This window comes from Phyllobates terribilis, unplaced genomic scaffold, assembly GCF_046119375.1.
Source record: "Phyllobates terribilis strain yellow unplaced genomic scaffold, ASM4611937v1 Scaffold_4__5_contigs__length_816908805, whole genome shotgun sequence".
NCBI classification, from domain to species: domain Eukaryota; kingdom Metazoa; phylum Chordata; class Amphibia; order Anura; family Dendrobatidae; genus Phyllobates; species Phyllobates terribilis.
Window position 1 is genome coordinate 77,285,986 of NW_027362764.1, and position 16,031 is coordinate 77,302,016.

General features: G+C 46.7%; 1 protein-coding gene across 2 annotated transcripts in view; it reads right to left on the reverse strand.

Moving 5' to 3' along the window:
* Window positions 1-15,505, reverse strand: part of ARHGAP21 (Rho GTPase activating protein 21) — a 172,308-nt gene extending 156,803 nt beyond the window's left edge. Inside the window, exon 1 of one of the 2 annotated variants that reach the window (XM_073677523.1) lies at window positions 15,221-15,505. In XM_073677523.1, the coding sequence (XP_073533624.1) occupies window positions 15,221-15,304 (84 nt within the window). In that variant the 5' untranslated portion in view covers window positions 15,305-15,505. Of the gene's footprint in view, window positions 1-14,883; window positions 14,905-15,220 lie in introns of those variants that run through there. The other variant, XM_073677524.1, reaches the window with a different exon arrangement.
* Between the last annotated feature and the right edge of the window lie 526 nt (window positions 15,506-16,031).

Here is a 16,031-nt window from a genome sequence, read left to right on the forward strand (position 1 = left end):
AATCAGCAAGTTTGGTTGAGTTTTCCCCTCCTCAATTCTCTAAATTTTCTATGAGATCCTTGGACAATTTTCCATCTATGGAGACTATTTTATGGTTCCCTGGGATCTCCGGTCACAAACTAGCACAGGATAGGTTTCCCTAAAAAGATAGCAGTTCCAGAAGTGGCTCATCACCAACCCTTTGTCAAAACAACATGCAAGATGTCTGGAAGAATCGAAGACCCAAACGTTCATGAGATGTTCCTGACAAAAATAGCAGAATGCAAAAATTAGGGAACATGAGACAAAACCACCCAGAATTTAGTAGAAAGTGAGTGACATGGAGGTATCACCACTCATCACTTATTTAATAGATCGGATTTATCTTGACCCCAGCAGAAAAGTTGGATGTCAGCAGTGATCATATAAAATCTACCTGGCGTCCCGTGTCCTGCCCTATGACTTCAGATGCCTAATAAATATAACCGAAGAGTGAGAGTGACTCACCTGCCAACCAAACGTGTGCCAAGGTTCAGAGCGAACAAGCATTGCCAAAGGCCAGGTCTATACGTCGTCTATGGCGAGGCGGCACCGGGTAGAGCCAGCGTGTCCGTACGGTGACACTGACGGTATGACTGACTGCTCTCTGCATCTGACTAATGAGTAATGTTCTTCCCACACAGGAACAGAAACTTTACACAAGTGTTAAAATCTAAAGCTGATAATTGCCAAAAATTAAACCACTCCTTTTTATTTACTGCCTCCTATTTTTTGCTTTTTTTCCCCTCGTGACTGCTACATACATTATATTTAATGCTTGTGCAAGACTCATTACAGATCTGCATAAACAGAAACCTGCCCAGAACCAGAGACTCCACCTGTAAGGTCGGAGCACACCTAGAAGATGACTAAAGGAGCACCGAGAGATCACCAAGTATGGTCATAAAGATGGATGAAACCAGGAATCTCATCCCTGACTGACACATGGAGCGCTGACCAAAACTTCATCAGTTTCCCCCATACAGGATACATAAATGGACCCTCGTACTCACAGCACATGGGTAGACGAGGGCAGGTGGACATCGCCATGAGGTTCAATATTTAATAGTTGTCCTCCAAGGCAGAAGCCACTGTAAAGACCACTCGTACATTGTCCAGCTTCATGCAACCACATATTAGATGGTCTTCCAACAACTTCAATGGACATAAAATTTCAGGGATTTCAGAAGCCCCTTACCTCAATACACAGCCCTATAAAAAGGCCTAAATATCTACAGAAGTCACTGAGGAGCTCATGAATACAGGCTGCAGAAAGTCCACAGCCGATCGGCCAAGGTGACCATGGAAAATCTGCCCCAACTGATGCTAAGGGGACGTCTACTCAAGAAGGGTCACCATAGATTATACCTTCTTGCTGCCATCATAGGGGTAACATTCCGCTATGAAGTAGATTGAGGTTTCCAGGAATACACTGATGACCTATCCATTGAGGAAATCAGCACAAAATGACTGTTCAAACCAATCACCAACACTCAGTGCAGTTAAATATACCTTCCCATCTACTTCGTTTGCATCCATCTCCATCTTCTTTTCCATGACAGATGACTTTATACAAGTCAGAGGGGGACAGATAATGATGGCAGTCACGTAGGTGGAAAAGGTGGCTAAACTGATCAGCCACCCCAAGGGTGCACCGAGTGCTTGTGCTTGGTTTGAACAGTCATTGTGTGCTGACAGACCATCAATGTGTGAATGGTGGTCGTCTGACCAGAGGGATGAACCACCAACAAAATGAAGAATGGGAAGCGACTCCTTCACCCAAGATGATTGGAAGGTTTGGCCAACAAACCTTCATAGGTTGGCCCGATGGCCCCAAATCATGCGGAGTAGCACGTAAATATACACCTGGTTCTATAAAGCAAATTTCTGCTCGGACTTCAACAAAATTCTTAGCCGGTTCCAACAGGAAACGCTGATCAAGATGGCCGCTTCCGTCATACTATAGCGACCGCTCGGCTGAATAGGGATATGCCTTTAATCACTGGCAGGGAGATTATGATATTCACATCTCTCATGGAGCAGTTTCCTATTCATGTCATCTGTAAGGAAGCAGGTGAGGTCGTGCATCAAGATGTGGCACAATTCAAGGAAGCTTCTACTTGGTGAGGTAAGAAGAACGCGGCCACGAAGAACAATGATCACAAGAGTCATGGACGGAGAAAAATAAAGACCAAGTACGGGAGCAAAACCCTCAGGATATATATTACCACTCTATGTAGTAAGTGGAAGCGTCAAAACTAATTGCAATTTACTTAAACAGATCGCCGCATAAACACTCATCACCCATTGCTGATATTCTTCGTGTCCCCTACTAATTCTGAGAATCGGGGGCCAAAGTCCCTTGTGAGCTTGGAGCGGTAGTGAGCATGTGCGACCACCCTTCCTATAGACCGCGAATGGAGCAGTAGTTGAGCATGTGAGACCACCCCTCCTATAGACAGCGAGTGGAGCGGCAGTTGAGCATGTGAGACCACCCCTCCTATAGACAGCGAGTGGAGCGGTAATTGAGCATGTGAGACCACCCCTCCTATAGACAGCGAGTGGAGCGGTAATTGAGCATGTGAGACCACCCCTCCTATAGACAGTGAGTGGAGCGGTAATTGAGCATGTGCGACCACCCCTCCTATAGACAGCGAGTGGAGCGGTAGTTGAGCATGTGCGACCACCCCTCCTATAGACAGCGAGTGGAGCGGTAGTTGAGCATGTGCGACCACCCCTCCTATAGACAGCGAGTGGAGCGGTAATTGAGCATGTGAGACCACCCCTCCTATAGACAGTGAGTGGAGCGGTAATTGAGCATGTGCGACCACCCCTCCTATAGACAGCGAGTGGAGCGGTAGTTGAGCATGTGCGACCACCCCTCCTATAGACAGCGAGTGGAGCGGTAGTTGAGCATGTGCGACCACCCCTCCTATAGACAGCGAGTGGAGCGGTAGTTGAGCATGTGTGACCACCCCTCCTATAGACAGCGAGTGGAGCGGTAATTGAGCATGTGTGACCATTGAGCATGTGCGACCATTGAGCATGTGCGACCACCACATAGACAGTGAGTGAAGAGATAATGAGCATGTGCGACCACTACTATAGACCGTGAGTGGAGCAGCGGTCACACGTGCTCGTACTCAGACTGCTCCATTTTTAGATTTTAAAAATTGCCATTTTTTCTAATCCCCTGCACATAGGTTTATCGTACATACATCTGTATTTTTATGCCTAGTGTGAATACCTAGTATTTTCCCGAATCTGAACTTTTTCTCTTGTTCCTGAGATATAGCCCTGCCCACCTTTCCTATATGTAAATGTAGTACTTTTTAGCCAAGTGGGCATAGTCCTCTGCTTTCTATGAGGGTCCTACGTAATGGCCAGAAGAGACTAGATTTACTTGCAAGGAATCAGAAACAGAGGCAAGAACATAAAAGAAAAACTGTGCTGGATTCTGCAGCATTCACAGGTAAGAAGAATGTAGCAAAAAAGTAATCCTCTAATACAGAAGCAAATATTTCAAAATAAATTGGGGCAGAGCATGATGCAAGTGGGAAAGACCTCTGTGTATTATAACAACCAGCTCACAAGTTCCCATCATAGCCCACGTGTATGGGAGCAGCAGCCTCGCAACAAAATGTATGTAGTCAGTATGGAAACTATGAAGGACGTCCAGGGAAAGAGATGCCACAAGGTTGTTGAAAGTTTCATCTTCACTTTCAGAAACTTTTTCCCCCTTTATAAACAACTTTCCACTTCTGAGCTTTTTGCAAGGATCCTCTGCACTCCGCCAGACCTGGAATGTCCTCCATACTTGGTTACCAGAAGGCCAGACCGCCAAAGAGCAAACAGCGCAGATAAACAGTGAGCACATTTGTCTAAACATTCCCAGCAGGTAGCCCCCAGAACAATGGGGTGTGAGTGTATGAGGAGCCCTCTCTGTCTAGATCACACACAGACGGCAACTCTGCAATTGTTTGCTCAGACGCCTTCTCCAGCTCCTCACAATCTGTCTCTGGTCGCCAAGCAAACTCCATATCCAAAATGTGTGCCTCCTGCATCGATGTCTCACCGCCACAACTTAACTGCTAGAAAAACACTGTCCACAAAATATAAAAACTACAATACTATGCAAAAATCCAATGGGTAGCTTTAAAGATGGCCTCTGTGGTCTCCAGACACATCTGTTTTACGATAAAATTGCAATCTCCCATTCTCCACAAGGAGAAACGTTACCCCTTCAATCCCCATGAAATAATCCTGGAGCATCTTTATTTAAAACTTTGCACTGTGGCATCGATTCCTTTACAAATCCTCCTGGAAAAGTACAAATGAATGAACAATTGAGTTACCATTTTTCCTTTTCTATGAGGTGTATCAATATATAATGGCAGTCACACTGTAGAAACACAACACTAACAAAAAAAAAAATGGTTATGGCTAGTTGTTAATTTGCAAGTTTCCAAGAGGAATAAAAGAGGAACAGAACATAGTTTTAAGAAAATATGCTCCATTTTAGGAAATGAGAAATAAAAGCATTTACTTAAACCTAGAATTAAGAGCTATGCAGAGGATTGCCGATAAAGTACCCAAGAAATCGTTGGCAGTCCAACCAATCGAGCAACCACCTATCATTGGAACAGGGGGTCTCGAATCCACTTTCCGATGTAAAAATCCCCAATCACCACAATGGGGCTTCTTTTAAAAAACTAGAATTGAGGCAGCAATAGATAATACCTGTGCTTGGGCTTTGCAGAAGGATGCCTAGCTTCCCCATCTCCATTGTGAGCCCTTGGCTGATCAGTAGTCACTTTATAAGCAGGTTTGTTGGAGGAGGGGTCTCCAGTTTGGGATATCACAGGTCAATCATGAGATTCCAATGTAAATGAGATTAGACAGTTTCACTTCTCATTGTCAGAAACATCAATAATTAAAGTTTAACACTTGAGCCGACTCTCTGCCTGCTCCCCCCCAAACTAAATGATTGTCCAACTCACCTACACACAGATCACAGTGAAATGGGCTCTCCGGAAAATCTCAATAAGAAGCATCATACACAGCTCAGCCCTGCTGTACTTTCACAATAACATTGTGCAGGCAGAGTAGAGTACTGCTCTGCTCTGTTGATTTCTGCTGAAAAACAGCTAACAGATCAACGATGTTCAAGACGCACATGCAGGTATATTGTCCTACATGGCAGAAGATAAAGTTGCACTGGCGGAATAGTGTACAGGACCAGTGTATTCTAAAAGTATCATACACTCAGTCATGCATGCTGGAGGCACAGAAGAGCTATGCTGGAAGTAGAGCGTCCAATGCCAACTGGAGGTTAATTAGAGCCTGGAACAGCATCCCTAAAGGGGTGATATGTGCATTACGGGGTCAGACTTAAAAATAAATACACACATTATAAGACTATATTGTGATTTAGGAATAATCCTTAAGAGGCATTTACACTGCAAGATAACCATGAAAAAGCCTGGTTAAAAAAAAAAAAAAGCTTGTTTCACGATTATCTTGCCATGTACAGAGGCCGACGATGACACAACGAACGTGCAAAACGATCTTTTATGCGGCATAAAAAAAAAATTAAAAAAAAAATCAGGACTCACAGCCGAGAACTATGGAAGCCTATGTGCACTGAGCAGTCTAGTAAAGATCGCTCAGAGCATAGTTTGCTTTTTTCTCTCTATGGAAAAACAGGCAAAGGACCACCGATCGGTAAGTTTACAGATTGGCATTCGTATCGTGTCGCTGATCAGTTCGCGTAAACTGACCCTTAAAAAGGGATTTTCCGGTCTTAAAGGGAACCTGTCACCAGAAAAAATGCCGTTAACCTGCAGATTTGGGGTAAATCTACAGGTCAATAGTGTTACTAACCCACTTGGAGCCAGCACTTAGCTGAACGCTGGGGGGAGAATAAAGTTAATTTTCTCCCCACAGGCACTGGGCAGGGTAGTAATGCTATTAAACATCATTTTTTCTAATGACAGGTACCCTTTGAGCTGCAAGTCTGCAGTCACTATGTAACTGCAGACTTGTGAATCCTCATATCGCGCACTGCGAGAGTTCTCCGTTGCCGGCATCGGGTGAGTGACAGCAAGTATGTGATTTGCATACATGAGGTCATGTGCCGACTAGAAGGGCACCACTTCACTCAATGCAAATTTATTAAGTGAGGCTGGATACAGTCTAGTATGAATGTGGCCGGAAGTATACAAATCACATACTTGCAGTCACATGACCACCCGCTCTCCACGCCAGCACTGGAGAATCTTCAGAGCGCACAGTAACAGAGTGCCTGCAGACTTGTAGCTTAAGACCAGACAACCCCTTTAAGGCCTCATTGAGACGTCCATTTCTCACATGTGTTCTACCCGTCTTTTCACAAATAAAATCTATGGTGCTGTTCACATGTCCATGTATTTGTTGTGGACCATGTCTGCAAACAAAATAAATAAATCACAGAAACTTGTCTGTATGTGGACCAGTCATGGATGCAGATTACCCATCCAAGTCTACGGGTCCATGGAAGTCACAAAGCGCACACGGTTGGCATCAGTGTACAGTCAGTCATTAACAATGACTATATAGGAGAAACTTTGTAACTTTATTGCTTTATACAAGAAAGTCACTGATGAAACTCTGATGGTAAAAACTGACCAGACACTGATGAAAATTGGACCATTTTTTTTCCGCACCAGAAAAATGACTGAAGTCTGAATGAAGCCTTACGCTACAAAACATCTCAGATCTGACGGTTATACGGGTGCCGTCACCGGCCTAGAGACAGACGTCTTTTTCCATTAAACATTTCCAATAACTAAACAGACAGCAAAGCAACAAAGGACAAGATGACAGAAGTACTGAATCACCGCTGACCTCTGGACTGGGAGGACGCAGCCCCAGGAACCAAAGGCAAGAAAGCCGGCACGAGCCGCAAGGAGGAAGAAACAACCAAGACAGAGAAATGCTTTATGGACCTCACACATGGAGCCTGAAGAGCGACATCGGGCAGCAGTGCAATAATCCCGCACATTCTCCAGAGTCCCCGGTATACTAAGTGCTCATGTGTTTCTGATGGGGAGAGCGGCCTTCAGACAATTTTGCCAGCAGATTATACCCCCCCACCCAAGATCAAAAGGGTCCTCAGTCCAATTTCAATATGTCCAACCTTTTTTGACCCAATAAGGGCAAAAATCAGTTGCTGCATTCCCCCAAATGACGCAGCCGGCGATGAGATGGAGCACGAGACGGCTGCCCTGGCCGGTGTCAGACAGTAACTCTGCAGGGGCATCTCAGGACGCCGTGCGGCAGCCCAGGCAACTGGACAGCCCTGAGACTGCATTTCTCTGCCAGTATCACCAATTTCTCCAGAAGACCGCAGCTCCCAGATCCAGACAATGTCATGGTAAAGAAAAAAAATAAACCCACCCACAGATGCCGATGGTAAGGGGCTGCCATTCAGGACTCCAGGAAAGCAGAGTAACAGCCCAGGGGGGAGCAGTAATTGCAAAAGACGATAATGTAATTAAGGCCATTTTAATTTCAGGACAGGCATGTGGGTCAATGACTACAACTCCTAGCATCAGCCTGTGTCTAATGAGATCAATGTACAGATGGGGGGGGTTCCTCCCCAGAAAACAGCAGGATGACGTTTCAGGAACGGCTGCAGGTTCCAGTAGCTGTAAATCCGCAGGGAATCACCGCCACAAGGATCAGCCAGGATAATAATCCAGATCTGTTACAGTAACCTCAACCCTCCTCACCTCACCCTGACACATCCAGCACCGGCGAGCCGCACATCTGATCACCACTGGATAAGGCGGCACGCCCTGTACCGGCCAGTAAAATAATAAGCTGCCGTCTGTGGGCAGATTTCTAGTGAAAGCGCAGCAATCAGAGGGCGAGGGCCAGCAAACTGGTCACCATTACCAACCACATCATAGAAAGGGTTAAACAGCACTAGAAAAACATGTCTGCTTTCTAGAAAAAGCACCAACAAAAAATGGAGCCCTGCTGCAACACCACACCCAGCCTATATACAGGAGTGGCACTGTTTTAGAAAGCAGTTTTGGTTTTTCTTAATCCACGACAAACACTGTTTTGCTCCAGTCAGGCGCAGGAAGCGGGGGGCCGGCGCAGGAAGCGGGGGGCCGGCGCAGGAAGCCAGAAGAGTGGGCAGCCATACAACAGAGTTCCTACAAAACTCCCACATGCCATCATACACCTTTCTAGGCACGTGGATGGCACGCACTCCCAAAGCCAATTTATGGGCACTACAAATCCACAGGCCGACTTATGGCTGGGAGAGAGGTTGACCCCACGTGTGATCGGACTGCTGATCACAATGCTCTCCCAGAGATGATCCACCCGCTAATGTGTCAGTCGGTGACTCGCTCGGCCGAGCAGATGATCCTGTGCATGGAGAAGAGGATGAGACGGCTGTCGGCTGAATGATCGGCTGAAGCGTTATGCTGGCTATACACATTAGACCGAACAAGTGTTCTCTTTCTCTACAGCGCCACCACAGGAGTAAGTGAGCATTACACTGCCCGTCCAAGGAGAAAACTTGTCATTTATTTTATCCATCTGTAAAAAACACTGATGACTGATGGTAAAAACAGAAACATGAATGGAAAACACTGATTGCCCTGGTAGCATTTTTCACATAAGTGTTTAAACAGACGTGTGAATGAGGTCCAACTAGAATCACCTAATAGATTATATAAAAAAAGCATTTACTAAACTGGAGAACCCGTTTAACAGAGCAAGGCCAAATTCACACATCCATGTTGCACCCTTTTTCATGGACACCACACGTGCCCATTATCACCTATTCTGCGGGACCATAATTAATACTTTTACTACTGCAATGTGACATTTAGACGGGAGCCGGACGCCAGTCCATGGGCACGAGGTACTTTATAGTCAACTGGGAAAAGGCCCAAACCAGATTCTCCATGATGCAGACGACTTCCAGGTCTGGATTTGGCTGAGGTCTGGTTGTTATTAGAAATGTGAACATGGGCCTGACCGCTGCGGACTGACCGCAAATACAAATTCTTATCTGACTCAGCCTAGTCCTACCTCCAGCGGCTTCTTCCGCAGACAGCCAACCTTTGGACGCTCCTGCCAGCCACTCGTGCCAACCTCTCCCTTTCTACAAAAGTACATTTCAACCCTTTTGGCATTTTGGAGAATGGACCTGTGGAGACCCCCCTCCCCCCCCCCTCACTGCTGGAGACCCTCACTGCTGCCTGCTACAAAGGTCCGCTTGCCTAATAGCAGAGTTAGAGTTTCTTCTTTCTTGAGGGAAAAAAATAAATAAAAAAAATATATATATATCTATCTATCTTTGTAACATGTAAAGATGGGAACAAATTGCAAGCTTTTGAGACTACTCCGGTCTCTTCATCAGGCATGTAATGTATTCTAAGCCTGATGAAGAGAGCTGAGCAGTCTCGTAAGCTTGCAATTTGTTCCCACTGCAGTTTGATTTCTACATCCGCCTACCTGCGCCCTAAGGCTATGTTCACACATGTTAGGGGTTTTTTACGTCACAAATCTGCAGAAAACTCATCTCTGGCAGGAAATCAGCTGCGTCACTAACGCAGGTTTTGCTGCGTTTTTTGATGCGTTTTTTCACTGTCCGTCTGTCTCTATTTATGCATGTACATAAAAGTTGTGTGAAAAAAAGAACACCATTCTATTTTGCCATCAAAAACGCTGAAAAAACGCTGCAGCGTTTTTTGGTGCTTTTATGCGTTTTTTCACCACCCATTAATTCCTATGGGTGAAAAAATGCTGAAAGAAGTGACATGCTCTATTTTCCATAAACCCAACCAAGGCACAAAATATGCAAAAAAAAAAAATAAAACCACAAGATGTGTGAACAGAGAATTCTGGTTTCTCAGACTTTGCTGGTACTGCAAAATGCAGCTGAAAATTTACATAAAAATCTGCAGCAAAAAAACGCTGAAAAACCCAACAAGTGTGAACATAGCTTTAGACTTACAAATCTCTCAACATTGACTTTCATATAGGAACACAGGGCCCCTCGGTCTATCCTCAAACTCAGCCATCCCCAAAAGGTGGTAGAATGCACCTAAGTTGGGACCCCATAAATCCAATAGAAGCCCTGTTAAAGGGGTTTTCCCCCAGAGATACAGGTTATTCCCTATCCAGAAAATAAGGGGAAAAGCGCTAATCGCTGGGGTCTGGACTTCAGGAACCATTAGTGAGATCGGAACTCAGGAACCGCGATGGGCGCTGCAGCCAGTCCTGAACGCAGGAGGTACATCTACTCTGTATCTGCTACATTCACTCAAAGCTACTAAAGGAAAAGGCCTAGCGCAGCAATTGGCTTAGTCCAACAGTCCAATGGACCATGAATAAAATGGGGTCCGAAAAAGGGCACCACAGCTCCATTCAAGACAGGGCCTGAGGAGTTCTGTTCTTGGGATAAGCAAGTCATCCCACTATCCTATGGGTATTTTATTTTGGAAATGACCCTTTAAGTAACAACTTGGTATTATTTCTGCCGCCAATAGGCATCAAACAAACATCCGCAATACCAGACCGAACCTACACACAAGAGTGGCGCTGTTTCTGGGGATAAGAGAAACAGTTTCCTAATCTCACACAAACTTCTATATACAGTCCACCAGATATAAGATATCCAGAAGCCGGTGATGACAGAGCGGCCACTTCTTACATAACCAGAACAGAGATCAGGCCGCCTCTCACTTCAGTGTGATCTTATATTTCAGCGTTCCTCATAGCTTCCTACTGGAGGTGTTAAATACGCCAAAATGACACACCCTACGCCGATGCTGGAAAGAATGAAGGAAAAATAAAATAAATCACAGGATATATTATATATTCATATAGGGATTTTCCTTTGCGGGGTTCAGCCCGAGCTGCAGGAAGCAGAGTCGTGCACTTGCTGAATTTCTTAATGAAAGAAAAGGTTTATCCGTAAACTGGCGTTAATGCTGCAGAAGGGAGTTCACCAGAAATGCGAGGCAGATTATTATGTCAAGCGTAAAGCATTTAACCTGCTCCATTCCCAACGCTGCTGCAGCCGCCCGGGGACGTGATGATCACAAATGATATGCGGTAGAGCAGAGTGATAAGAAGGGGATAGGGGCCAAGCGAGTGACAGCAGCGCTGCAGGCAGTCCTCACCTGCTGTACGATGCGCAGCTGCCGCCACCGAGTGATAGGTGTGTAAATTCACTGATGCCTCCACAAATCACTCCTGACAGCCATCAGTGCACATCCTCGTAGCACAGGAAGAGGGCACATACTTCTACAAATACTGGCACTGACATCAATACAACTGCTCTACATGGCTTACTGGGGCATATGCATGTGACACAGGCTGCTCCCCCACCTGGGGTGCCCTTCTATTAACTACAGCAGAAAAACAGTTCTTGTTCCGGCAGACCTGGGTTTCTGAAATCCATGTCTGACCTTGGCATAAGAGCAGCAATTTCTAGCCACGATACCCAAAACCATAGTGGGAACAATCAAGATTGCCACATACATGAAAAATTACATCCACCATATCGATTTTGGCAGCAGAAGGGCATATGGGAGGGATGGGGCATGTTGAATTTTAACAGGCCCTATTCCTTGTTCTAATGTGATGGAACTTATTTTTCAAGTGTCTGTTCTCTCCCATTGAAAAAAACATGGGCGCTAGGCTAAACTGATTGTGCTAGTGTATGGGGTATTGAAAGGTGTAACCGCCAGTCGAACTAAGCGTGCACAGGTGGGAAGTAAATATCAGCTGCTCCAATGCATGTGTATGGAGAGGTCAGGAAGAATAGCTGTCAGTCAAGCTGAGAATGCACAGGTATGGGGAGGGGGAGGGGAACAAAAAATAGTTGAGAGCTGGACTGTGCGTCAATGTATACTGGGATGGGGGGGTTAAGAAATAGGTCAGTATATGTTGGGTTCAGGAGAAAACTCAAATGGAGTGTCATATGTATAGGGGAGGGGGGGGGTCAGGAAGAATAGCTGAACTGAGCGTGTATATGCATGGTGGAAGGGTAAGGAGGAGGACAGGGTCAGGAAGAATAGCTGAGCGTGCATGTGTATTGTGGAGGAGTAAGGAGGAGGATGGGGGTCAAGAAGAATAGCTGAACTGAGCGTGCATGGTGGAAGGAGGAGGATGGGGGTCAAGAAGAATAGCTGAACTGAGAGTGCATATGTATGGTGGAAGGGCAAGGAGGAGGATGCGGGTCAAGAAGAATAGCTGAACTGAGAGTGCAAGTGTATGGTGGAAAAGGGAGGCGATCAGGAAGAATAGCCCAACTGAGAATGCATGTGTATGGTGGAAAGGAAAGGAGGACAGGGGTCAGGAAGAATAGCCAAACTGAGCATGCATGTGTCTTGTGGATGGGTGAGGATGGGGTCAGGAAGAATAGCTGAACTGAGAGTGCAAGTGTATGGTGGAAAAGGGAGGCGACCAGGAAGAATAGCCCAACTGAGAATGCATGTGTATGGTGGAAAGGAGGACGGGGTCAGGAAGAATAGCCAAACTGAGCGTGCATGTGTCTTGTGGATGGGTGAGGATGGGGTCAGGAAGAATAGCTGAACTGAGAGTGCAAGTGTATGGTGGAAAAGGGAGGCGATCAGGAAGAATAGCCCAACTGAGAATGCATGTGTATGGTGGAAGGGAAAGGAGGACGGGGGTCAGGAAGAATAGCCCAACTGAGCATGCATGTGTATGGTGGAAGGGAAAGGAGGACGGGGTCAGGAAGACTAGCCAAACTGAGCGTGCATGTGTCTTGTGGATGGGTGAGGATGGGGTCAGGAAGTATAGCTGAACTGAGAGTGCAAGTGTATGGTGGAAAAGGGAGGCGATCAGGAAGAATAGCCCAACTGAGAATGCATGTGTATGGTGGAAAGGAAAGGAGGACGGGGGTCAGGAAGAATAGCCAAACTGAGCATGCATGTGTCTTGTGGATGGGTGAGGATGGGGTCAGGAAGAATAGCTGAACTGAGAGTGCAAGTGTATGGTGGAAAAGGGAGGCGATCAGGAAGAATAGCCCAACTGAGAATGCATGTGTATGGTGGAAAGGAAAGGAGGACGGGGTCAGGAAGAATAGCCAAACTGAGCGTGCATGTGTCTTGTGGATGGGATCAGGAAGAATAGCTGAACTGAGCCTGCATGTGTATTGGGGGTCAGAAGGAATAGCTATCCAGCAAACCAAGTGTGTGCATGTATGGAGGGGTCAGAGGGAATAGCTGCCAGTCAATCTGAGTGCGCATGTACGGTGAAGAGAGTTGGACAAAAAGTGGCTAGCTGAACCTAGTGTGCACGTGTACGGGGGTCCTGGGAAGAATAGCTGTGAGCTGTAGTAAGGGCAAGCGTAGAATAAGTGGTCAGGAAGAATAGCTGGCGGCCAAACCAGCACTCATCTGACAGTTACTGAAAACGCACGACCCCTCCACAATTTACCTAGAGGAAAGGTCAATCCCCCAAACCAGGTGATGCAGTCGGGTGATCTCAGCTCACACATCCCTCCAGAGCGATCTAACCCTTTTATTTATATGGCAGACTTGCTTTGCCACCTCTGATCTGCATTGTTGTGCACCAGAGAGTGCCCAGCACCACACCGCCGCTGCTGACTACTAAGATTCAGGGTGGTGGCAGCCTGTAGTGACACATGGGTACGGTGCCCAGGACTTTCCTACAAGGCTCTGTTCTGTACACTCTGCCCAGTTCCCAGCAGAGAGGGCTGCGCCGCCACAATGTAACATATGGCGAGAGCTCAGGATCCCATGTAAACCGCTCTGCAGCAGCTGGCAACATCCAGACACCAAGTAACAACCTGTCTCCACAAGATCTCACACATCATGTCCCCCAGGGGCCATGATTACAGGGAGGAGAACCCCAAGGAAGACGGCTCCATGGTAACCACAAGGCAGGAAACCACACAGTGACCAAATCCTTCCAAGAGGTTCTGCAGCAGCCAGTCACCATGTGTGCAGATCTGAACATTCCTTAAAGGGATAATATAACCCAATAATAAAACTTACATTAGACCATCAGGAAAGAGCATATATACAGTGCAGTGATAAAGAATATCTAACCCAATAATCAGTTACAGCACAGTATCTAAAGACCCTCTCATCCAGCCAGAAAATAAAATCCACCCACAAACAGCGCCACTCTTGTACACAGGCTGTGTCTGGTATTGCATTACAGCTCCAAAAAGATGAATATGGAAAAGCTGCAATATCAGACACAGCCTATGTACAAGAGTGGCGCTGTTTATAGGGGGAAAATACCCTATAAGTGTACAACCCCTCTAAGAACCAAATCACCTGTAATGACACAGCGGTCACCATATTTACTAGCGCTCACGATCTGCCCACCATAACAGATCCATCATTGGGTTAGGGATTGGTCACCACCAGTCACTGGTTGGGTGACACCACCGTGTACCACATCCGGTCACCGGGTCGGGCCGCACAGATCTCCAGGTTTATCCATATCCTCTGCAACGCGAAAATAAGCACAGGCCTATAAATACGTGCTAGGCTGTGTTCACACATTGCGGTGGTGACTCCATAAAACCGCAGGACGTCCGACCACAGTCCAGACCTGTCTGGGGCTCGGGACCAATTCCCATAATAGAGGCCCCATATTTATATCTTATTTTTGCACTGAAAAAAAATGGGGTGACCTAAACAAAGACTTCTCGGCGACTTAGGGGCCACCAAAATATTAGCTCGGTCTCTCGGCCGCTCAAATTTGTGCCCAAAAAAATAAAAACCTCGCTGTTCACCGGCGATTTAAACTGCGATCTGTAAAGACAACCAGAGAGTCTGGATTTCTGGCTACCTGTGGCCACACACAAAAAACCATCAGATACGACCCAGCAGCCTGAGCGGACCACCTCTCCAAGAGGTTCTGCAGCAGCCAGTCCACTGATGGCGGAGGCTCCTGGGTCACACACTTGTCTGAGTGCACCGGCTACTAAGCAGGAATAAAAAGAGAATTAAAGGGGTGGAGCAGAGTCCTGGGTGGAGCAGAGTCCTGGGTGGGGGGGGGGGCAGAGACAATGTGGGGTATTCTGGCTGCTGGCAGGGAGGCCACACTGGGGATGATCCCTCCAGGACACCATAGATGGGGGACTGCTGGAGAACTACAACTCCCAGCATGCACCACAGCTTCTCACCTCCTCAGTGCCCGGACTAATGAGCGCCTGCTGCTGCTGCTTCTCGCCGTCTCCCTCAGGTGGAGCAGTCCGGCGGCTCGCCATGATTCCCCGTGCGAATTACAAAGGAGAAGCGAAGGAGTCCACATTGGAGGGAAGGAAGGAGCGCAGTGACATGGACAAAGCGGAGCGGTCACCGGGACACAAGCAGCCGCGGCAGGTCGTGCGTCCGGAGGAGCGGAGCGGACATCGTGTCACCCGCTCCCCGTGTACAGAGTGTGTGTGAGCGAGAGGCGCTGAGAGCGGCGGGGGTGGGCGGGGTCTGCAGCACTAACACCAATCAGGAGGCGACATCGGTGTCACCTGCCCCGCCTACTCTGTTAACCTTTTCGGGGACGTGAGTGATCGTTTTAAAAAGCGGCTTCACAAGTAAATGTCTCTATGGTCGGCGCCAGCAGTAAAGAGGTTAAGGGAAAGGGGGCAGTGTCAGTGACGTCACCCACCTGAATGCATAAAAAGTGGGTCGGGGGCTGTTGAGGGCAGTTATAGAAGGAGCTGAGGACGGGAGTGGTCCGTGCTGCCTGGATCGTCCTCTGCAGCAGGCAGGTGGCTGTACACTTGTCCTTGAAGTTGGACGAAGCCAATTTTCGCCGTGTTTTTTTTTTTTCCTTCTCTTCTTCCAAGAGACAGAACTTTTATTTTTCCAATTGGGAAAGATTCCAATTTGCAGTAAAAAAAAAAAAAAATATAATATATATATATATATATATATATATATATATATATATATATATATATATATATATATATATATATATATTTTTTTTTTTTT